Source organism: Pseudopodoces humilis, chromosome 1 (assembly GCF_049639895.1).
Source record: "Pseudopodoces humilis isolate 2021_Gansu_Grassland_sample_001 chromosome 1, ASM4963989v1, whole genome shotgun sequence".
Classification (NCBI taxonomy): Eukaryota; Metazoa; Chordata; class Aves; order Passeriformes; family Paridae; genus Pseudopodoces; species Pseudopodoces humilis.
Window position 1 is genome coordinate 13422756 of NC_142200.1, and position 24041 is coordinate 13446796.

At 39.1% G+C, this 24041-nt stretch overlaps 1 protein-coding gene across 1 annotated transcript in view; it reads left to right on the forward strand.

The window, feature by feature from the left end:
• Nucleotides 1-24041, forward strand: part of SAMD12 (sterile alpha motif domain containing 12) — a 176406-nt gene that overhangs the window by 38740 nt on the left and 113625 nt on the right. The window contains exon 3 of the mRNA XM_005516945.3: nt 8580-8709. Coding sequence (XP_005517002.2) covers nt 8580-8709 — 130 coding nt within the window. The remainder of the gene's footprint in view (nt 1-8579; nt 8710-24041) is intronic.

Consider the following 24041-nt stretch of genomic DNA (forward strand, 5'->3'; position numbering starts at 1 on the left):
AGCTACATTTCATCACCATCTTAATTATTACATATTCCTGTTTGCTTTCCTGTATGTATGTGAATGGGTTTGAACTTACAGCTCAGCCAAGATGGGGACTCTCCTGTGGCTACTCCATGTCTGAACAGAATGTTCTGTGATGAAAACCTTATGCCACGAATTTTCTTCACAGTGGCCATAGTTCTTAGTCCTTGAGACAGGATAAAACGAGCTAACCTGCAAATTGTGTGTGCCATGTCAAGGATGAATGTCTCAAATTTTTATTTTTGCTGAGGTGGATGATAAAGTACAGTAAAAAACATGTGCTAGTAGTAAGGCTTAGTTAATTACTTGTTGTAAATTACTATTAATCAGCACCATTAATTAAAATAAATTCAGTTTCTTTTTTGACTGAAGAGTGGTTGCAAGCAGGCTGGAGAAGGTCAAGGAGGAACCTTTTCTCTTCATAGCTGTACAAGGCAGGTTAGTCAGGCACTTGCTGTGTAAGCAGAAATTGTTCTCCAGATCTATGTAGGATACAGAGTAAGTTTCTGTTTGTAAAACAAGAAGGATTTGTATTTATTTGTGAAGATTCCAATATGTGATATAAGATAGTGGTGATCAGAGCCAGATTTGGACCGTTTTGAATTGTCTGACATAGATGATGGGAATCAGAACCCTAGGAATGAAGAAGTTTGAAACAACCGACAAACCTTGTGAGGCAGCAACCCTTACACCAATAGAGCAACTCTTCCTCTCTTCCTTTTTGGTTTTCTCAGCAAATATCCAAAAGCAAATATTTAATTGTTGGACTGGAAGGAATCCAGTGTGGTGTGTGAAAAGGCTCTTAAATTTGGCAAGTTTTAAAATACTGGTTTTTCACATAAAGTGAATTTTAAAATATTATATGCTTTGATTTGGAGGTGAAAACCTAAAATTGATGGTGCTCCTGGTCCTATTTGTGATTTTATTGTTGGCCTGTCTGTCCCAGTTGTGGCTTTCAGGATTTTTAATAGCAATTAGAATGATGTTAGGCTTTTGACAGTGCTGAGGAGTGCTCTGTCTACTCCTTTTTCATTCTGACATTTCAGTTCTTCACAGTTTGCTGATAGTGCCACTACCATTTATATCAACACCTGCATCTGCCAGTCATGATTCTTGATTTCAGAGTGGGATATTTCATGGAAAGAGAGAGCTTTCACGGGAAACATGTCACCTTTTTTATCTTTGCCTGATGTTTTGGTTCTGTCTTTATCCTGATCAGGATAATGCTCAGTGATACTATTTGGATAACTTTAGCCTTTCCTATTGGTGGTTATACTTGCAACAACCTTCAGAGGGACTTAACTCCCTCTACCAACTTCTTACTTTTCAGATGAGTCTCATTATATTTCATAATTTGTTTCTCCTCCCCTCCCACCCCTCCCTGTTTGTAGTACACCTGTTTGTGGCACTGGTACAGAAGGTGCTGGGTTGGGTCAGTCCTACTGTTGCTTGAAAGCCAGGGAAAGCTTCCCTCTGTTCAGTCTTTAAACAAGTGGTGCTGCTACATGGATTTGGGACCCTGGGGCAGAAGTTTCTGCTTGTGCAGAGCTGGCTTTAAGCACTGCCAGAGCATTGTCTTGGCAGGGACAGCCCTTTGGAGGCAACAGAATGCAGCAGGTGAGCGAGTTGGGCCTTGGTGGTGTGAAAAGATGGAGACGAGACTGGAGGCAGTGAACTACTGCTGCGAATGTAGGAGGGAGCCCTGTAGGAGTGGCATTTTCTTCACTCTTTTTCCTTCAGGAAGAGGAAGGATAGGAACAGAAAATCTACTTTACAGTACTTTTTTCACTTCTCTCCTACCTTCCATGACTTCCCTGCCAGTCTCCAGTCTTTCCAAACTGGTCCTTTCTGAAGAGGGCTCTCCTGGTCCTGCTCATTGAGTGCTCAGAGCCCCGAGCTGGTGCTTGCCCCAGCATCCTCATATCCTTCTCTAATTTTCTTCTTTCACCCCCAATACCAGGAGACTATCACCATCTGTTCAGTGGCTGGATTTCTGATCCAATTCAAGTTTTAAACATTCAATCTTCTATCAGCAATCTTTTTAACATTTGATCTTATAAAAGATAAGTTGTCTTACAGTATTTTCCTTGTATGTTTGTTTGTTTTGTAATAAACACGTTTCTTTTGGTTTGTTGTTTTCATGTCTTAGTATTAAAATTCTCAAGAATGCAAATGAGAACCCAATACAATGGAGGTTTCAGTGGTTTTATGGCATGTCTTCTTATTACTGTAATTTTCTTCTGTCTTTGCTGGAAAAATCTGTAAGTATAAACTATCTGAAGACCTGAGAAAATTAATTTCTAAAACAAAATGTGCCCTTTCCAGATTTTTCAGTATTTTAAGATAGCACATTCACAAGTGTGGTTCTTTTTTTTTTTTTTTTTTTTTTTATAGAATGCAAAGCCACATTTATGTTAGCCATTGATTCTAAATTCTATATAAGCAGTTTAATGTTGGAGAAGTAATTTGGAATATATGGTATTTTCTCACCTTTGGAAATACAACTTAAGCATGTTTTAAAAAAGTCATGCTTTTGAAATTGTTACTCGGCATTGCTACTTCTGCTGCTTCTTGTCATAAAATGATGAAGATGATGCTGTTAGTCTTGCTTCTGGAGCAGCTTGAAAGATTTCATAACTTAGATGGTTCCTGGAGCTGTGTAGTTAAGTTCCCTGCTTTATGTGTCTGTGTCAGATACACATAAAATTTTATTTTTATATTTTTTAAATATATCATTGACCATTTGTAGTTTGCTTGCAGGAGGCATTACGTATTGATTTAAGAAATATTTCTTTCTCAGGTTGATGTATGAAACAATCCCATTTCTTTCCTTCCAGTCTCTTTCTCTGAGCACAGATACGTCAATGGTTTTCTAACCCATTTTAATGTTTCCTGACCCAGCTGACTCTGTATTGTCCTTGTGTCAGCCACCTATACTGCTCTCTCTCTCTGTCCCTGCTAGGTCACAACAACCTTACTTCTTCTTACCATTGCTTGTCTGATAACACCCCTCACAACTGAGTCCCCTTTTCCCTCGAACTGCCTGACTGGATTAACATAATGGTTCAGCATTGAGCAGTTGTGTCTGAAGCGCAGCTGGAAGAACCCACACAACTGGTCTAATAAATTGTGGTACTTCTCCTTGTAGCTTTGCCTTGCTTGTGTTCTGTCCTATTTTTAGCTAGAATAGGCTTGGTTTTCTTCTTAGTCATGAGTACAGTGCTGTGTTTTGGATTCAGTAAGAGAATAATGCTGGTGACACATGGATCTTTTGGTTGCTGCTAAGATGTGCTTGCCCTGAGTCAAAGACTTTTCAGTGTCTCATGCTTTCATGCTTTGCCTGTGAGAAGCTGTAGCAGAAGCTGGGAGGGAGCATGACCAGGACAGGTGACCCAAACTGAGCAAAGGGATATTCCATAGGATATCAATTTTAGTATGAAAACCTGGGGTGGGTGTTAACCAGTGTGCTGGTTTCATCTTGGGTAGAGTTAATTTACTTCATGGTAGCTAGTATGGGGCTATGTTTTGGATTTGTGCTGAGCATAAGGTTGATAATATAGAGATGTTTTTGTTATTGCTGAGCAGGGCTTGCACAGAGCCAAGGCCTTTTCTGCTGCTCATACGGCCACAGTGGCAAGGAAACTGAGGGTGCCTGGGTGTTTGGGGGGAGACACAGCCAGGACAGGTGACACAAACTGACCTAAGGGAAATTCCAGATCATATGACATCATGCTCAGCATATAAAGTGGGGGGAAGAAAGGCCAAGGGAAGATGTTTGGAGTGATGGTGTTTGTCTTTCTGATTCACTGCTACATGTGATGGGGCCCTGCTCTCCTGGAGATGGCTGAACAGGTGCCTGCCAGTTGGCAGCAGTGAGTTAATACCTTGTTTCCCTTTGCTTGAATGTGTGGCTTTTGTTTTCCCTATCACACTGTCTTTATCCCAACCCATGAGTTTTCTGGCGTTTAGCCATCTGATTCTCTCCCTGACCCCATTGGTGGGAGAGGAAGTGAGGAGCTGCCTGGGGCTTGGCTGCTGGCTGGGGTTAAACCACAGCAGCCAGAAGGAGCCAAGCACTGGGTATGGGTTGGGTATTGCAGTGCAAGTGGTGAGCAACTGTAGTGTTATTTCTTTCTTCCTTTCTTTTTAATCACTGTTATTATTATCATCATCATTATTATAATTGTTACTATTAACATTAATTTTACTATATTTTACTTTGTTTCACTTACTAAGCTCTTCTTACATCAGCCCATGAGTTTAACTTTTTTAATGTGATTCTTCTCCCCATCCCACTGGGGGAGCGAGTGAGTGAGCAGCTGTGTGGTATTTACTTGCTGGCAGAGTCTAAACCGTGAAAGTCCTTTGAGCAGTACAGCTGTAACAAAATTGGTTCTGCTTTGTCTTTATCTACTTAATCTGAAAACCTCAGAACAGAGTCTCTCAAGATGTATATTGGAGCAAAATCTGCCTTAATGCTTTCAGCAGTGCCTTTTTTATCTGTCTGTTTCATAAAAGAAAATGTAGGGTCTGACTTTGGGTAAATTTGAATGTAAATATGCATTGAGTACACTTACATGTCAGGATCAGTATGTTGGCAAACCGGATGTTACAAACAGTATGAGACAGCCTTATTCCAGGAAACCTGCAGCCCTGTTTGAGCATCCTCATCTCCACAGTCCCTGGCTTTTGTGATCTTAGCAGGTTTGTAAATACACAAAATGTTAGCGCTGGAGAAGCACTTTCAAAATAGCTTGTCTGAAAGTATGTAGTGTAGTTTAAATTATGAAATTGAATCCTTTGTCACTCAAAAATACAGAGGCCCTTTCTTTCTGGAGTAAAATATGATAAATAAAGACAAATTCTGGTGAATAAATAGACCTTCAAAACTGGCAGGCTTGGTAAATTGCACCTGGAAGGCTGAAAAGATAACTTGTCCATCATTGCTTAGGAAGAGCAGGGCTTGGTAGCTGACGCTATTCTGAATACCAAAATACACTTTCTAGTAATGCACAGGCTGTAAGTTTGATTTGTTTATTTATTTATTCTTGAGTTAATGATGTTGAGTACTATCTTCCCTGCACCATAGAACAAAGTGAGAGTGAAATTTTGACACGCAGTAAATACGTTTTTTCTTCTTCTTGGCAGTCATTTTTATATTTTGAGATACATGTAAAAAAAGCTGAGGTTGGGAAATCTAGAAGAATAAGTTTGTCACAAAATCCTGAAGAAACAGGTTTTTCTTCAAATATACAAGAAAAGGCCAGAATACTTTAGACTTTTATTCTCTTTAGATCTATATCTGGCACAAGACTTGGCATAACATTTGGCAAGATTAAAACTATTACAGAGTTGCCAGCAAAGGGTGATCTTAGGATGAGTTTATGTTCAGGAAAATTAAAAGGAAGGCCACATCAAAGGTATTTTTTTAATACATTATTTTATTTTAATCAGTTTGGACCTATTCTTTGACTGAGCTGATAAACAGAAATAAAGTAAAACATACTATGTTTTACATCTGTCTAGGTAGTTCATATGTTGTTAATGGCAGGGGTGTCTTTTAGTAGGTATGTTTAGGGTACAGGTAATTTTCTTTGGTTTACTGGGAGGTTTTTTTGTTTGAGATCTAGCCTTCAGAGCAGGGAAGAAACTAAGAATTCAATTTTGTGGGAGGAAAGCATATTTTTAAGAGCCTTTAATTTGGAGCATCTGGCTAGAAAATATTTTGGGTATGATGTTCCAAAAATGAAAGTGAAGACATGCTTTAAACCCCCTTTATACCGCTAACTCATCAAGTCCTTAGGAATTAGAAAATGAAAACTAACATTTGATGTTGTCAATGTAAAAATGTCGTTTTGACTGCAGTTATGAGCTTAAATGTTTCTATCATAATTCCAAACACTGAAGAAGTTGGCATATATGTTTGCTGTGCAGTGATCTGTATATTGCACGGCATAAAAGCTATGTTTGGAACCATCTTTCGGTTTTGTAGGCACAGAGGGATGTGTTAAATTTGTACTGTAATTGTTAATAAACTTGTACTTAAATATTTAACATGATGATGCTTAAACGTTTTAAGAGGACAGTAGTTGCTGAACTGAAAAGAACAGCTTCTTGGCTTAAACAAACATTGGCACTGCTTGTGTACTTTCAGCTAGGAATAAATAGATTATAAGTCTATAACAAGCTGTATATATTTGTATACAAATATTTATCATTTAAGTATTTTTGTGATGTATAAGAAAAACCATTAACCATTTATTTTTCAAGGGCTGACAGACTTTTCTCTAGTCTTCAAAAATTCCAATGCAAAAAAAAAATAAAATCTTTAAGCAGTAACACATATAAAGATAGACAGTGAAGTCTTGAGCCTGTTTTTCAGGGATTTCTATGGAATCAAGAGAGACTGTCACAGGGCTATTTTTACTTGTTTATTTCTTTGATGTAATTTGAGGATACGCTTTTATATCTGCGTGTAACAAAAAGTCAGCTAACTGATAGCATAATATTGGACTCGTCATTGAAATTCAGTTTCTTCTTTGACTTAAATAGCAGTAACAAGAAGGCCAGAGAAGTTTGAGGGCCCTTTGATCTTTTGAGTTGCATGAGGAACTGGGAGTTACAGGGCAGTTGCTCTCCTTCTCCAGACCAGTGTGGGATTCTGTGTGTGTAGAAGATTGATGAGTTGCTCAGAAAAGGGTAGTGGTAGGGAAAGTGCTGTCCTGGTTTTTGTGCACCTTCAACACCTCTGGAAGTTTCTTTTTCTGTGGAGACCGAGTCTGTCAGTCAAGCTTCTGTATTTTGGTGGGTGGCAGCAACAGATGTGACTGATTCTTTGTGGTGGTTTCCTGCATTATTATGATACCTCTAAATACGTATGATGCCTATTAGCATGTTTGAAATAGGATTCATGTTTTTGATGTGTCTATTTTCCTTCAAATCAAGAAAGGCTGAGCTAGGGGATGTGCATTGTATTATATATTCAATCATGATTTTTCTGCTGTTTATTTAACTTGTATACAGGCAATAAAAAAGAGATAGGGACAAATGGACATGAGAAATTCAAGACACATTTGCCTGCTGGATTTTTAGGTCTGCCATAATCTCTGGCCATAACTTACTATCTTTGCATGACATCCTTTATGGACTTAATAGGACATGCAAAGCACTAGCTTAAAAGTGCCTTGGTCTTTAGGGCTTCTAGTAATGAAAAATTTCAAAGTGACCTTGTAAGTCTGTCTGACAAAGCACATCTGAGTAAATGCTGGGATAAACCCTGGCTGGTGATGTTGAGGGAGTCTTCCATGAGTCCTAATGGAGAAGATGGATTGATATGACATTCCCCTTCACCCCAGATTTGTGCAGAGAAACTTCTCTTGAAACTTTTACCCCACCAGAGAGCTGAAGGACAGTATTCTGCATGCATACCATAGAAACAAACACTTTGATTTTATTCCCTAGACTCATTCCTTGACAAAATATAAAGTAGATGTATACATTGATGTTCACACCTACTTACATCAGCAGTGTCCAATGTGAAACATTTATTGTTGGTAATAAATGCCCATCTGTTTAAAATTTCTTTAGTCTTCTGGGCAGATTGTGTTGCAGAAAAAAAAAATTAAATCACTTTGAATATTTTTTGTTTGTTTTTTGCCTACTTTGGCAGAGGTTTTAAATTCCTGAAGTTCAAGTAGCAGTTAAAAAGAGTGTATGGGAAAAGGTGAATTGTTTGATTAAATGAAATATGACTTTATACATAAAATAAGGCTACCAATTTATGAATATATATTTATAAACTGCTAATCTATTATAAAACTGAATTCTAAGGAAAGTACTGAACAATGTTCTTTTTAAAAATTATTACTCATTTATAAAGGAACAACTGATTTAAGTGGGAGTCCTATTTATTTCATGTAAAGGTGATTATAGGAAAGTTAAAAGTAAAAAGGAAACAGAAAAACTATAGCTGCCTGTAAACATCATTTAAATTAGGAATTTTGTCAGCCAAAATGTTCAGTATGAATCAATATCACCAGCTGTATTTCCATTGGTGTGTAGTCTCCTTTTCCCAGGCAAAACCAGTCTTTAGGCTTGTTGGCACTAAAGGCCTTTGTTGCAAGATCTTTTGTCAGTGTAGTTGAGGACCATGCCTGGCCTGAGGGTACTCCTCGTCTTCTGTGATTATATCCAATCTGAGGCAAAAATATACAACTCTCCTGTGAGTTTGTAGTATTCAAAGTGTGTTATCCTTTGGCTGTAGTCATTGGTCACTCTTAAAACTAATTATTCAAGTGCAGTATGGTTCTGTGATGCAAGGAACATGAATGCAATGGAAAATAATGTTAAAGAACGTTTCACTGTGTGTGATTCCTGTGTGATGTATTTGAACAGCAGGGTCTTGTGTGATGGGCTGGCTATTACTGGACATTTGTCAGAGCAGCTCCTGTTTTGCATTTAGTATTTTAATATCATATATGGAGGTCACAAAGTAATATTTCCGAAATTTGTGTGTAGACTAAACATCATTTCTGTTCTTCATTCTGTGTTCCTAGTCTGGGACTGTGAAGCTGACTAAGCCTGTGGCGTTATGGACCCAACAGGATGTCTGCAAATGGCTGAAGAAACATTGCCCTAATCAGTATCAAATCTACAGTGAGTCATTCAAACAACATGATATAACTGGTAAAGTATGCACTCTCAGAAATATTTTACTTACTTAAAATGTGGTGAATTGTTTTACTTTGCTGTTAATAGATTGTGACTGTGCACTGAGGGCTTTTTGTTGAATGTGTGACTAGAGAGTTGCAAGGTTTAGAGCAGAGGGAGTATTCCAGCTTTCATAGGATGTAGTAAGTGATATCCTCATGTCTTTAAAATACAGTTTAGATAGTTGAGGGTCAATGTAATGAGGAAAGAAATCAGTCTTTATGTGGGTAAAGGCCTCACCCTGTTCATTCAAAAAAAAAAATAAATCAAAACCCAACCATTAAGAAACATCCTATGAGGAAAATGTAATTTATGTAGATTTTATCTTTCATTGAGGTGTTTGACCTTGAATTCATATTCTTTTTTTGTGCCTTTCCTCACTCTTTTTAAAGAAAAAAATTAATCTTTGTGTTCTTAACACGTAGGATGGGAAGTGATCCCAACTGAGCCTCTCCCTTAGCCTGAAGGAGGATCAGTACAGCAAGTTCATTTCTGATGGATGCTTGTCTAGCTTTGTTCTAGAAAAGCTGCAATTAAGCAGATTTTTGCATCTCTCTATTCCAGTATTTTATGAGTCTTAAAGTTGGTATTTTCCTAGGATCAATCTAAAATCAATCTAAACCATTATTTCCAGCCAACAAAAACAATATCTGTCCAAAATGTGGCTTGAGTACAACCTCTTTCTTACAGTCTTTCCTTCACTGTATAGGGTGCTGCTTCTCAGTTGCACACACTTTCCTTGCCTAGTCTAAAAAATGTTTCTTTGTTCTATGATGGTTACTCCACAAATACACACAGAACCTCCAAACCTTCAGAACTGTCTCTTTTCTTAAAATAATATATTGAAAGCAAAATTGTATTATTTTCTTATTTACTTTATAAATTGATATTGATTCTGTTAATCTGCTTGACTTGTTAACTCCTACTTAGTTTGCTGTAGTTGTCTTTTGGCTGATCATTTTGAATTGGCATGAGTTTTGCAAATATAACTTGGGAGTTAAATAGCATTTTTGCCCTTATACTGTACAGTAATTAATCTGTAAATTGTTTAATATGGAACACTGATTTGTTCTCTGCAGTGCAGGTATACAAAACTGGAAATTGGCACTCAGCCATTTAACATTAAGCAGGAATTTGAGTTTCACATACAAATCTCAGTCTTAACAATAATGCACTTTTCTCTAATGTGTGTTTCAGTCAGTGTCTGACCATGTGCATGGGTACTTGTGTTGTTTCCAATATTACCTTCAATCCTGTTGCCGTTTTCTTTCTGATATTATGTGAATTATTGCAAACACAAAAAACTGCCCATATTTGTTTACTATGTAGCCATGAGTACATGTACACACATGTAAGAGGTGGCTTGTATTGGTTTGCTAAGTGTTAAGGTTTAGTACATAACCATTGTGCCCATTTCCTCTCAGTCACCATCTGCTGAATGCAGTCTGTGGGAATGTAATCTGTGTCTCCATCCATGTGTACAGAGCTGACTGCATCCAGAGCACTACCAGAAGAAAATTAAGCTATCTTAAAATATTTTCTAGTACTGCTTTACTGTAGTCTCTAGAATTAAGGCACTGTGAGATGAAGTTGAAAGGAGGACATTTTCATTTCAGCATAAACATTGCTGGAAACCTTGGAGTTTCATTGCAGATGTACGAAACTTTGAACTTCATGGACCTCTATGGAAAAGAAGAATTGAGGTCAATCTTTCTTATGTTACACAAAAGAGGTATAGGGAAAATATTGGTATGAGTGTTTGAAAGTAAATCTGCAGGAAAGAAAAGAATTTTAATTCAGCAACTACCAAAGAAGAAACAAAATCAACATCTGTACAGATTTTAGAAAAGTATAATGTGATAATACTGCGAGTGGAATCGTTAACTCAGGAGGATATTTCCAGTGCTGTTGGTCCTCATGACTCTGATTATTTGAAGTCTAATAAAGGAAAAGAACAGTGGATTTGTGGCTCAGAAAAAGCAGAGCATGAACAGAGCATTAATGTAAAGATTAAGCCAAGGTAGTGTAACTATTCCCAGATACGGCTGTGGAAAACTTATGTGATTGTTGAAAATTTCTCAGGAATTAATGTGACTTTACAGGCTGTTTTGATATGTAAAAGTATGATGGAAAAGTTCTTAAAAGTGACACAAAAAGGATATTTTAACTTTATTTGAAGATAAAATCTAAGGCATGGTCATAAGCCAGTAAAATTATCTTGAGCAAAGATATCTAACAGTTTTTAACCATAAGTGTTGAGAAGTGTGGCTTTTACTTGAGACTCTTGCGGATTACAGTTTATGAGTTGGGGACAAAGATGCAACCAAAACTCACCTTTTCTTTGTGGAGATTTATACCTCTTTACTACTTCTGATGAAAACCAGCTGCAGATGTATAAGAAAAAATTCTTTATCTGGAAACTTACCTAATAAGAAAAAAGATCTTCATATTAACAGTGATCTTGAGGGCATCATGGGGTAGGCAGAGTGTACTCTCATCAGATTTGCAGATGACAGCAAAATTGTGGGTACCAGTCTATAGACTCAAGTAGGAACAATCCATAGGGATCTAGGCATGGGGACCAGACATAGGCAGGACTGCATCAGTAGGACCCTTACGAAATTCAACAAGGACAGTTGCAAAGTTGTGCCACTGGGAAGGCCAAGGCTCCTTCACCCCACTGAAACTGGGGTTGACTGACTCTGGTGAAGAGGACCTTGATAGTCAGGAGGACAAAATGAGCCAGTGTTGTGCCTTGCAGCAATGAATGCTGTCACTATCAACAGGAGCACAGGAACCTGATTAAGAGTAGTCATTATTCCCCTTACTTCTTAGACTACGGTTCTTAGATCTCCAGTGCAGTTAGGGTGATAGCTGCAAAGATGCTCAGGGCTGTAGCTCTTGCCCTGTGATCAGTGGATTGAAGGAGCTGGGCTTGTTCAGTCTGGGGAGAAGGCAGCTTGCCAGGGTGGGATGGGGGCACTAGCAGCAGCCCCCACTATACAGAAGGAGGTTATCAAAACGATGGAACCTGACCCTTTACAGTGATGTATGAGACACATAAGGCTGAGGCTGAAAATAAGGAGAAACTTTCTTCCCACATGAGGACTTCTGAGCTTTGGAATGGGTTGCTTAGTTTCTGTTCTGGGAAGGTTTCAAGCCCCAGCTAGATAAAACCAATCTGATCTCATAGCTGACCTTGTTTTAAGATTGGACCAGAAATCTGCTGGGGTCCCTTCCAGTCTGAATTCTTCTATGGTCCTATGATTTGCTGATTACTTACGGAGTACCTCAGAATCAGCCAGTGAAATGCATTTTGCAGCCAGTTAGGGAGAGAAATATGGAATAGTCTAATAAGAAACTGGGAGATTTTTTTTAATACATTAAATCCTTGTATTTAGGGAGTGGAGCATGTGGTTGACTTACTCAGCAACAGGTGAGAAGTATTTTTAAGGTGTCGGACCCAGAGACAGAACAGAAAGAATCTGAAGGTGTAATACTGAGCAAGATCTAAGGGCACCTGACAGGAATTAATGGTGGTGGGAAAAATAAGAAAAGGGAGGGGAAGAAATGACAGTGGTCCGTACAACAAAGAAGGCAATGTAGGGTCATGTCACTGGAGGCTCTGCAATGGGTGTTGGCATTTACACCAGTAGGAGGAGACATAAAAAGTTACATTGACTTGCCAGTTTTTTGCACTCATTTTATATGGATATGTTCCTGGTGATAAACCTGAGAAATGGATCTTGCTCTGTGTGAATTTGTGACTTTGAATTTGCTGGGCAGCAGTACTTTTAGATGACGGGGGAGTTCTAGAGAGATGAGTTATTTGATGGTCTTATCCTGTACCATTGAAGCAAATTATTTTTCCAATGTGTCAGCATTAACAGGAACAAGACTGGGCATAGAATGACTAAGGAATAATTATTTTGGGGCACATGGTCCATTGACAAAGTAAGAAAGAAGATATCTAAGTAATTGTTTACGGATATATGATTTAAAGGCAGGAAGGAAGGCAGGCAGGAAGGCAGGAAGGAAGGAAAGAAGGAAACAAACAAGGAAGGAAGGAAACCGTGTTTCATGTTTTGTTTTTACACCGTGTTCCCCAGTGTGCTAGTGCATATCTTCAGAGCAAGAAATTTTAATGCTATGATCATTAAACAAAACTCATTCTGTGAAAGTAATACCCAAGAAGTACCTTGGTCCAACTGAAGGAATTTGATAAGAGGTACCTGAAAGGACTTGAGCCTTTTTAAATTAAATGTTTAAGAAGGAAAGGAAGAGGACTCAAGAATACCTCATTTTAGTTTTAGAAGGGACCAGAGCTTCTGAATATTCATTAAATACAAAACAGCACCTTGGAAAATGAAATATAAACTGCTAATGAAAACCTGCTGCAAATAAAATCTGGCTAATTCTAGTTTTTTTAAAGATGCTTGCATTAAGTAAGCTTTATTGACATAAATAAGCTTTATGACATGAAATTAATATAAAATCATGCTTTCAAAATCAGCATTGATTAATTTTTTTCACTCCAATAGTGTATTTATAGATGTTAGGGTTTATCATATCAGATGAAATGATCAAGTTATTTAGCATTTTAGTGAAGAGACAGTCTCATGGTTTAAGATACTACACTGGAATATGGAGGTATCTTGTTGCTATTTCAGTTTACTCTGGAACTAAACTGGAAGTTTACTTTGGAATCTGAATCCTCAAGGTCTAAGTTATTGTCTTTCTATACAGAGAAAGTTTTGTTTTTTTAATCAAAGTGTTACCAGATATCTTTCCAATTTTTAGAACATTAATAATTTAATTCATGGACCTCAGGTGAGTTTTGTGGTGCAACCAGTGCAGTGACTTGGGAATGAAAGGTGTGCAGTGGACTGCAGGGGCCTATGTTTCATTCCTTGCTCCAGGGCAGGAAGGGTGGCCAAAACCAGGTGAGTTTATTAACTCTGGTGAGACCTCCTGAATGTATTCTTCCTTTGCCATATGTTTTGGTTGATGTGCAACAGAGATAAAGATTCCAGTGTTGTTAAATGTGTTGTGATATATGTAGAAAAGATATTGTTTGAGTCAACCAAGCCTTCCTGTTAATAGGTCTGTTTCATTTGGAACAACTTCTGCTCGCTTCCTGACCCTTCCCTTGGCAAGTGATTCCATCATTATCTTTCATCCTTCCATTATTGATGAGTATTACACTGACTCAAAATATCTCTTGTGCCAATGACATAACACACCTAATGTGAGGCCTGATACAAGAAGCAAAATGAAGTCTTCTTTAAAGTGGCCTTTGTATGTGTTCCCCAACTGTTTCCTGACACCTGTTCCTCGAGAGTCTTCTCACAGATCCTATTGTTGTTCCATTGCAGAAAACCATATAAACCGACACCTTTTCTTAGATTATTTTATTGGACATTGTTTTATTGTCCCTTAAACACTGGTCATAGCCTACCTTTTAGGTTGCTATTGGTAGAGGTGTGTTTATGATCAGGTGTAGGACTGATACCAAGCGAAGAAGGTCCTGGGTCAGGGCAATGTATTGTAGGAAAAGTACTTAAGGCTCCTCTAAAACACTATTTAAGTTTCTCTTTCCTTGGTCCCAAACTGTAGCAAGTTTTAAACATTCTTCAGCACTGTCATATATCTCAGAAAGCACCTTCATTGTGTCTAGATTGAGGGTGTATCAAATAAAGTATTAGTTACCTTCCTCGTTTTGCATGTGACAGTGCTCTTCAGCACATAAGATGTCTTCTGCCAAGCAGTGTTAGTCTGATAGTAGAGAGCAGAAGCAACTTTCATCTCCAGCCATCTCTGCCAATCCTTTCTGCTTTCTGTGGTGCAAAGCTTAAACCAGCCTTACCCTCAGTCCTTATTTATGCCACTTTTCAATACTCTTTCTGTGAGGTCTTAACAGCAATGTTGGTTGGTGGGATGTCAGATCAATCCTGACTACATCCATCTGCCGTTTAAAAAATAAATCACTGCTTCACCTTGGAGAGAGCTTTTACTCTGCTGTCTGGATAAGGTCTGGCCTATTTGCAGCATTCTTTGTGGAGCTGTGATGCTTGTGTTGGAAAATGTGAAGGACTGAAGAGTTTCCCCTGTTTCATATTTGGCTGCTCTCAAATTTTTAACACGTGGAACACATCAAAGAGTGATGAGTGTCAGGATAAGGCTTCTGTTTGCATAATATATGGCAACTATTCTTTATTCATGGAAGAATATCCGAAATATATTAATGTAACCCTCTGTTTATATAGCATGGAATTGAAAGAAGTTGGAAAAGTATAAATCTTTTTTCAGTATTCAGCCTCCTTCTGACATAGAAAATTTTGTGTGAAAATAATTCTCTCTCATGTCTCAGCAATGGTTTCTGGGTCTGTCTTTTCAGTCAGATGATAGCTCATAAAATATATGGCAAAATTCCACAGCATGAGACAAACTGTGGTGGCTGCCAAAAGATCTGGTAAAACCAGGAAGGCTCATCTGCAGATGACAAGGGAACAGTGAGGTATTCAAACACTTCAAGGGAGTTGTAACTTAAATATAATATAGTTGATTATTTTCTGATCTGTTGTCATTGATACATAATCTGTGGAGTTCATCAATTAGTAATGAGATAGATATTTTTTCTCTTCTGTGCACAAACCAGTGGGGAGTGTTGGGTTCTCTTATTTGTTACATAAAATTCAGTGTGGAAGAAGTGATAATATAATCTGTTCTGTTTGGTAGAAAAGGGAACTTGGTAAAGGGCTTGGCCTTGCTTGTCAATGATGTTAAATTCCATGTCTGTTAAATTCAGGATGAAGTTTCCATGCTTCTAATCCATTATCAGCTGTGAGATCTGCTGATGAACGTTTTACACAGTTTCCTGTCTTAGTGGATATTTTTTAGGTCAAGCAGTTTTTCCTTGGTGCGCTGTATCCACTTTACCTGGGAAGATCTCTCCTGGTCTCAGTAAACAGTTGCTCTACAGCATATTCAGAAGTGAATTGTATTCTAGCTGCCTCTTTTTCTTTCCTTCAGTATTCAGTAGAGCTGTGGTAGCCAGATTCACTGTAGCTGTTACTCCTGCCTGATGTAGAACACAGAATCCAAATCATCTTTGAACTGAAAAGTATATTTCCAGTCCTTTAGATTCTGAAATTCCCTGTCAACTTATCGCAGATGAGTTCTTCTGTACTCTTAGAGTATGAGAGGAGAGAAGAGAGAAGAAAAAGTGCTCTTCGTTTGAAGCAGTGTTTAATTGTTCCTTGGAACTTACTCTTCATATGCTGTCAGATGAGGAATTAATGTTTCATAATTATACATGCAATGATAATTGGATTATTCCTTCCCTCTAACACAAGGGTTTTTAAATTTTTAATTTAATCTTGTTATACTTATTTTAGTAATTTTTTCCTAACTAGAGATCATATAATGTTTTACTGTACTCCTTGGAAAGATCTTTGTTGTACAGCCTTTGTAAACTTGATCCACTGTATTCTCCACAGAACACTGATTGACATCAATATTGTGTACAATGCACCACCAGAAACTCTCACCACAGCAGCCAGTTTCAAAATCAATTTCTGTTCCTTACTCAGAAGAGATCTAAAATTGTGAATTAGGATAAGATACAGAAAAGTGTATCAAATGTCTTAGCAAACCCTATTTCAGGAATTCTCATACTATGTTGTAAAGCTTTGTGATATTTCCTAGTTTGCTGATAAGGCTGCACAGTGAATCTACAAGAAGAACTGAATACTGATTGTAATCCACTGACAGAGCCAAAAAGCTTAAGAGCCACTGAAGTAGCCTTTGGGTGCCTACCCGTCTATCTCAGGTAACTCAGGCATCCACCTTCAGTGGGATTTGTAAAACCAAGGGTAAGAGGGTTAATTACTGAAGTAGTAAGTGGGGAGGAAATGATTGCCTCTAAACAGATTATTTTAGTGGACTTACTATAGCTAAGAGAAGATGTTATGAAAACACCCCTTTTACGTTCACCCTATTTCCTTTGTCAGCATTTTGTTTTTGACCCTCCTCATGTTCTTGATGAAGCCTGCTTTTATCAACTATTTTGTCCTTAGCTGCTTTACCAGGGATATTAATTACTTTAATAATTAAAAATTCTAACATTTTGGCCAATATCAAAGTTTTACCCTCTCATTTAATTCTTAGAATGTTTTTTCCTATACATTTTTGGATCTATCACTAACCATTAGTGATTACATTATTACTTTACCATACTTGATTAATAAAGGCTGAGGAAGAGCCCTTTGTCTAGAAGCTGGGCAAGGTGAAGCTCTAATGCTATTTGGATGACCTCCAAGGAATAGCCTGAAGCCATGGAATGCAGCATTCTTAACTCTGATGGCACTTCTTTACTTCCCTTTTTTATATTTCCCCACTTGATTAATACTGCTGAACAACTTCAAGATGGTGCATAATGCTCTGGAGTCTCTCCACTCAAAGGTTGGGCTCCTTAGTTTAGAACTGGCCACTGAATATTTAGATGTTTGCATGAGTTGTGTTGATTCCAAGTGTTTTGCCCTGACTGAAGTCTAATTAGGCTGTTATTCTGTGGGTTTTTTTTCAAACTCCTGATGTATTTGTGGAGTCTGAAAATTATTATTCCAGCTTGGTTAAACTGATGGTTATCACTGCTGAGTTCTCATTTCCCATTAAGTCAGGCTTCCCTGCAACACTTCAGAAGTTTTGGATCCCATTCTGGTGTACCAGGAAAAGAAATGGGAGGTATTGCAGGGTCTCCTTTCAGGTAACTTTTGCTATTGTTTGGGAAGAAATATTTGTTGCCTTTGCTGTGCAACTGTGACATCAATTTTATGGCTCAGTTGTAGGTATGGAAAACTTAGATGAGGAGAACTAGACTGATTAAGTGGAGGAGTTGTTAGAGGACCATACAGTTCTTAATTTTGAAAAAGTGAATTAATTTGCTGCTTAGTGGGTGTGTGTTTGTGATATCATGAGCAGCTAGAGCTGATTTTTTTTATTTCAGCTTGTTACTTGCCAGCATGTGCTATTCATGACACAGGGATTTAGTCTTAGTGTAATCTTTTAATTATTTGGCAGTGTTCCTTAGTCTAATAATACATTCAACCTTATGGTGAAATGCAGAAGGAAGCTCCTGATATCTGAACCTGGATGAAGCCATGGTTGAGAATTTGAATTCTATTTTGAACAGGAAGAATTTTTTCACTGAAAGGGGATGGTCAGGCATTGGAAAAAGCTGTGCAAGGAGATGGTGTTGGGAGTCCACATTCCCAGAAATGTTCAGGATATGTCTGGACATGACATTTAGTGCTATATGGTTTAGTTGACATGGTGGTGTTGTTTGGTCAAAGACTGGACTTAATCTTGGATGTCTTTTCCAACCATAGTGATTCTTTGATCCTAAGTGTGTATTTAATCTCTCTCATCCATTGGTCTGCAATATCCTGTGCTCCTTCTCTCACCTCTGACTTGCTGCTGCCTCCAGACGCCCTCCAACAATTATGCGGTGATTCCACCTTCTTCATGGTCTCTGGTTTATAATTCATATGTAGACAACGACCCCAGTCTTGCAGCAAGTCTCTGACAACAGGATTAACCACATCTGTCACAGCCCTATGTTCTCAGCTGTGTTCTGGTTCCTCTGCCGAAATTCTAGGCACAGCCCACAGGAATTGGGCTGGCTTCTGCAGCTGCCCTCTGCCGAGTCCCCCAGCTGCGGCTGGGCAAGCAGCCAGCTGCAGCGCTCAGCCCGTCCCTCGGCGGCTCCGGCCGCTGTTCGGACAGCGCCGGGGCTGCCCTGGGGAAAGCTGCGGCTGCCGCCGCTTCCCTTGCGCAGCCTGCGCGCCGCCTGCAGGGGGCGCTGCCGCACCGGGAACGGCCCGCGGGCAGCGGAGCGTCCGGGAGCCGCGGCCGGCCTTGGCCCGGCCTTGTCCCTGCTTTATCCCGGCCTTGTCCCGGCTTTATCCCGGCCTTGTCCCGGCTTTATCCCGGCCTTGTCCCGGCTTTATCCCGGCTTTATCCCGGCCTTGTCCCGGCGTTCGTGCAGCCCCGCGCAGGAGTGACAGCTGCGCTAGTCAGGGTTTGCCAAAGGAATAGCTTTCACTAAAAAGAAGTGCCTCTTGGTGCTCCAGTGGAAATTGTTTGATTTGATATAGTTAATTGAACAGGTTGAAAGTCTGACAGGGTCCAGGGCAGTGCATCTGACCCCAAGCTTCATCCTTGTTATAGCAGAATGCACAGTGCAGGGAGGTCACAAATACCTGGCTCTTCAGCAAACATGTAAGGACCCAGCTCCAGAATTTTCCTGTGGATTCTGTGAAAGGAGCTGTTGGAATGAAAAAAAAATATAATAAAAGGCTGGATTCTGTCCAGGCCCTTACTGCATTGAGGAATTGACTCTCATTCTTTCACCCAGCAAGGATCTGCACACCCTGAATAGTGTTTATCTGGTTCCTCAGATCCTAGTGGTGACCAGCACTGAACTGCTGCAGAAGAAGGCTTCCTGCCCTTCTGTAGGAATCCAGAAAAATGCTTGCTACTCAGAAAGGGGAATCGACTGTGAGAAACATGTATATTTTAATTGATTCTGTTACCTGTGAATCAAAACCACACGCTTATAAATGTGAGTCTACTGACACAAAACTTTATGATTAGTCTGAAGCATGTACATGTGGATTTATCTGTGAACCTTTTTAACAAGGTGGACTAAAGACATGGCTCCTTAAAAAAACCCATGACAGAATAGTCTTCCCTCACCTGAGGTTTCATTATTGTTATTGAACCTCAGAGTACTTATTAGAGGCAGATAATTGTTATACAGCAATCAACACCACGTGTTTGGCCTCAGATAAAACTTGGGGGACTCCTATTCTGATGGCTTTTTGTTAACTACAGCTACTATCTAACTTAATCCAATATATGAGTGCTTGTGTTTGGTAGCTGTGTTGCTACTGAAAATCAGGCGTTCTGTTCTTCAGTGGCTGCAGTCTGCTGTGGATTTTAGTCTTTTAACCCTGCAGAAAAGGATGGGGGAAAAACTATAAACAAACCCAAAGTAAAAAAAAAAACAACAAAAAAAAGAAGACAAAAAATCATGTCAAAACATGAGCTGTCCCACAGAAGTTTTCAGAATCTCAAGAGCCTGCAACTCATCGGGCTGTGCAGACCTTACCCTGCTTCCCAGTATTTCTGCTTGAAGCATGAGGAATTCGTGCATGCCAGGTTGGTAAGAGAAGCCTCCAAGTTCCACAGAAAAAACTGTTGCTTCTTAATCACTGAATAAAAAACCCAAATGCTCTCCCAAGGGGAATTTGAGGTTTTGTTCTGTTTTGTGAAATGCTAAACAACGATGCCCTTGAGGAAATGTGTATCTTTTGTCAGTGTGCCATGTGTTTGAGACAAGCTGTCAATGTAATCCCAGTCCTGTCAGCTGTACTGACAGGGCACCTGCATTGCACAGGGCCTGCTGATACTGTGCTGCCATTACAGGGAGGTCTTTTAGTTAAACATTTGATCCTCAAAAGTTTGAGTATAAACCCCAGTCAGTCTCTCTGCAGGTTCTGTTGGGTGCAGGGAATTGCTGAATTGAGATTATTTACCTGTTTGCAGGTCAAAATTGTTTTGCTTAGCAGTGTTCTTTTGAAGCCATGTAGTCCAACCCCCTTGCTCAAGCAGGGTCAAATAGAACAGATTGTCCAGGAGCGTGTCCAGTTGGGGTTTGGATGTCGGCACAGTTGTTCTATTTAATCAAGGTTTTCCTTGACTACAGCTTTGAAGATATAATTTTTAATGTTTGTTTTGCATAGGTTATGTAGATTTTATCTTACAGTACTTGTTCTTGATCTAAATATAACAGAACCTGAAGATGGATTGATAAAGTTATTCAAAAAACAGTGCCAAATGTGCAGTGATCCCAAATGGCCTATAAGGAAATGTTTGTTGCATGTTCCAAATTTTTGTTGCTGTTTTAAGCTATAAACATTGTCTGGAGAAAGGCCAGGTATGTGACAATCTATTATGAACATATCAAACCTATGAAGTACTGCAATCCAATCTGCTGTCAAGCTCTTGTTGAATTTCCATGCGAAATTGCTCGTGTCCATTGGTTTATTGATGCTCTATGCATATAGATAAAGCTTGTCATATATTGGTTTATCAAAAACAAACAAAAGACAGCTTGATTGTGATGAATGTCACCTGTAACCATTATCCTAGGCTAATCTACTGCTGAATTTGCCATCCACAGATGTGTGCAGTCCTTTTTTATGTCCCATTAAGCCATATGCAGACCCACATCATAGTGACTCATTCCAAGTCTGTCTCATGGAGAAAGCTTCTTTCTGTTAATAAATTATGGTCTGCGATTTTTTTATTACTTTCAACACAGGGAGCTACAGACCTGTTAGCCTCTTGCCAGTTCTGCCACATGAATGGAATAGTTAATTTGGGCTTCTGTCAACAGAGAATTGCATTGTGTAGGTAATACCAGTTATCTTGATGCTCAGCCTGTCAAACTAGCCTGGTACATTTTTCTTTCTTTCTTTTGGGTTTTTTTTTTTTCCACTGGCAAGGGTACAAGTTTAGTATTTAACAGCTTCCATGCCGAATACATGCATTTTTTTGCCCAGAAAGCATACAGCTTAGGATCACATGACATCTTAATTAAAAGTGTGCCTTTTAATTCTGTATGCTGCATGCTGGAAAGAGGCTGGTTCATTGACAGATGCCGGTACGCAGTAGGGAGACACTAATGAAAAGGGCCTTTATTGGTGTCCCCTGGTTTAGCTGGTTGTGCAGCATCGTTCAGCCTTTCTGTGTTGGTTGCCTAAGTGTAGCAGTTGATGTGGTAGCAAACAGTCAGGAGGGTGTGTTAATGCTACAGGTGTAGTACAAATAATTCAGCTAAATGGTTCTGAGAAAATGTGTTTTATTGAGCCAAATGTAGTGTGGTAGATGAGAAACCCCTTCATCCTGCCGGTACAGCCTCTTCTCCCTTGGAAAGCAGGCTGTCAAGGAAAAAAATGAGTTGGAAGTTAGTGTAGGTAGACACATTACATATACTCTAAATGAAAAGCTAATGGGACTAATGTAATCTCTTGTTATAAAAGTTGAATTGAATAGCAGGCATTGTTGTCATGTACACAGGTCAGGCTGCTTAAATCTACAAGGATACTGTGTCCTGTTGTGATGTTTCAATTTTAAGAGTAATGTAGAGCTAGATAGAAAGCAGAGCACAGGCTTTTCCCAAGCCTGGAAGGTGAGCCTTGTGTTGTCATGTTACAGGAGATGAAGCTGCTGAAAGGAAGGTTGATAGGTGACTTGATAACTGGATATAGGGACTTAGCAGGACAACAGTGTGCGTTCAAAAGCTGAAATTGGAAGCTTGAGTGATTCAGTAATCGTAAAATAAATCCTGGCTTTGCAGGTCATTCAGCAGTGGAAGTACTTACTAGGAAATAGGGTAGACTTTGACAAACTCAAGTTTTCAAAAGGTGAAAAAGGTGGGTGGAAAAATACATGGTGTGTGTATGTGCAGTACTCAGGCTGCATGGTCACAGGGATCCTTCAGCAGAAGTATTAGCAACCTCTAGATTCCAGTACACTCTGCAACCTCATTTTGTGAATTTGGGTAGGGGATGATTTGTATTTGCAGTTTTATTTTTCTGCTTCTTGTGAGTCTATGCCTTTAGAAGCAAACACCCCTCAGAAGCTCACATAAGCCTTGAATTAGGCACCCAACATAGCAGGAGAAACCAGTTAGCAAAAGTAGAGGTAAAACAATCTACCAATTGTTCTTTCTGTGCCCTGCACATGTTTTTTTCCTATTTGTTCAATCAGTATGTCAGACGAGGTCTAGGGTAAAACTGATACACAGGCATTCGCACTTCAGGCTGAGTGTGAGCAGTCCTGTGTACTCCTGGATATAGCCCTGTTGTAACCATCATGTTTGGAGTAACTACTTGTACCTAGGTGTCCTGGGGTGACAGAGACAAGACAAAACTAAGACACTAGGGAACTATGTAGTATTTTCCCAACAGCTCTCTCCTATGGTTCGAATCTCTTTTATTTTCCTGTGTTTGACCAGACAGCAATATAGGCTAGATACACATACTAAAAAAAAAAAAATCTAAATCTGAGATTTTCTTTTCTGAGATGTCTTTTCTTTGAATTCCCCTGTGAGTTTCATTTTGCAAATATATCAAATGTGATGTGAAAAGATGATGTCTGTAAACAATCTATTACACATTTCCTATGAACCCAGTAGGATGCTGATGCATGCTCACATACCTGCCACTCCTTTAATTCTCTTCTTAGGCATCATTTTTGTACAAGCCTGTTAATACCATCTGTTTTCCATGTCTATGTACACATTAGTTTTAAAGCAGATAAACATTTGTTGCTGAAGCTGCATGTGATGTTCTTTTGCTAGGACACGTACCAGAACTTGCAGTCTGGTAGGAGACTGACTTCTTGAGCTGTTGCCTGGGAATCTCTTTACATTTGTCACTTCAAAAGTGGCTCTTGCACTGTCCTAAAAATGATAATGAAAAATAATTATTGAAGACCATTTCTTCTGAAAGCATAACCCTCTGAGTATGCTTTCTGATTCAGAAATGTGTGGCTATCAACTAATGTAGCCTGGATCAGATCAACAGAAGGATTTTAGCCATGGAACTGTCTTTGGCCTACAAATGCTACATGCGGTATTGCCAGCTGTTTCTGGGGTGGGACTTAGAGCTGCAAAGTGCAGACATCAAATCACTCTGACAGAAAGCAAGGTACACACTGGCTGTCTTCGTTACATTTTTAGGCAAGAGCGTATTTTTGTGCAAATGCTTTTGCTTTTTTTCTGGGTTTACGGCTTCTTTGGGTTTAAATAGACTATACTTTCAGGGTTTGAGATTTTGCAAAAGCTCTCGATGGATTCAGATTGTGAAGTTCAGGAGTCTCTGATGTCCATTCAGAATAGTTCAATGACTGTAAGCTTCCAGGAGATTTTACTTTGGTGTGTGAACTTTCTTTAACAAAAGCAGAAACAGTTACCTACTAAGTCAGAGAATATTGTCCATAAAACTGTCCAAGATTTTTTCTTGTTTTTTTTATTTTTTTTCCTTGATAAGGGTAAATCTTAAACTGTGCATAAATGATTCAAAGAGAAACTGAATCATCTGAGAGTCTGATTTCTTGGACCTTGTAATTTTTACATCTGCAATACTGCAGTATGTCATAGCTTTGCCTGAGCACAGCTCTCAGACTAGTGAAGGATCACATGGAGTATTCATGAGCAGTCTTCTCTCTGGGCTGAG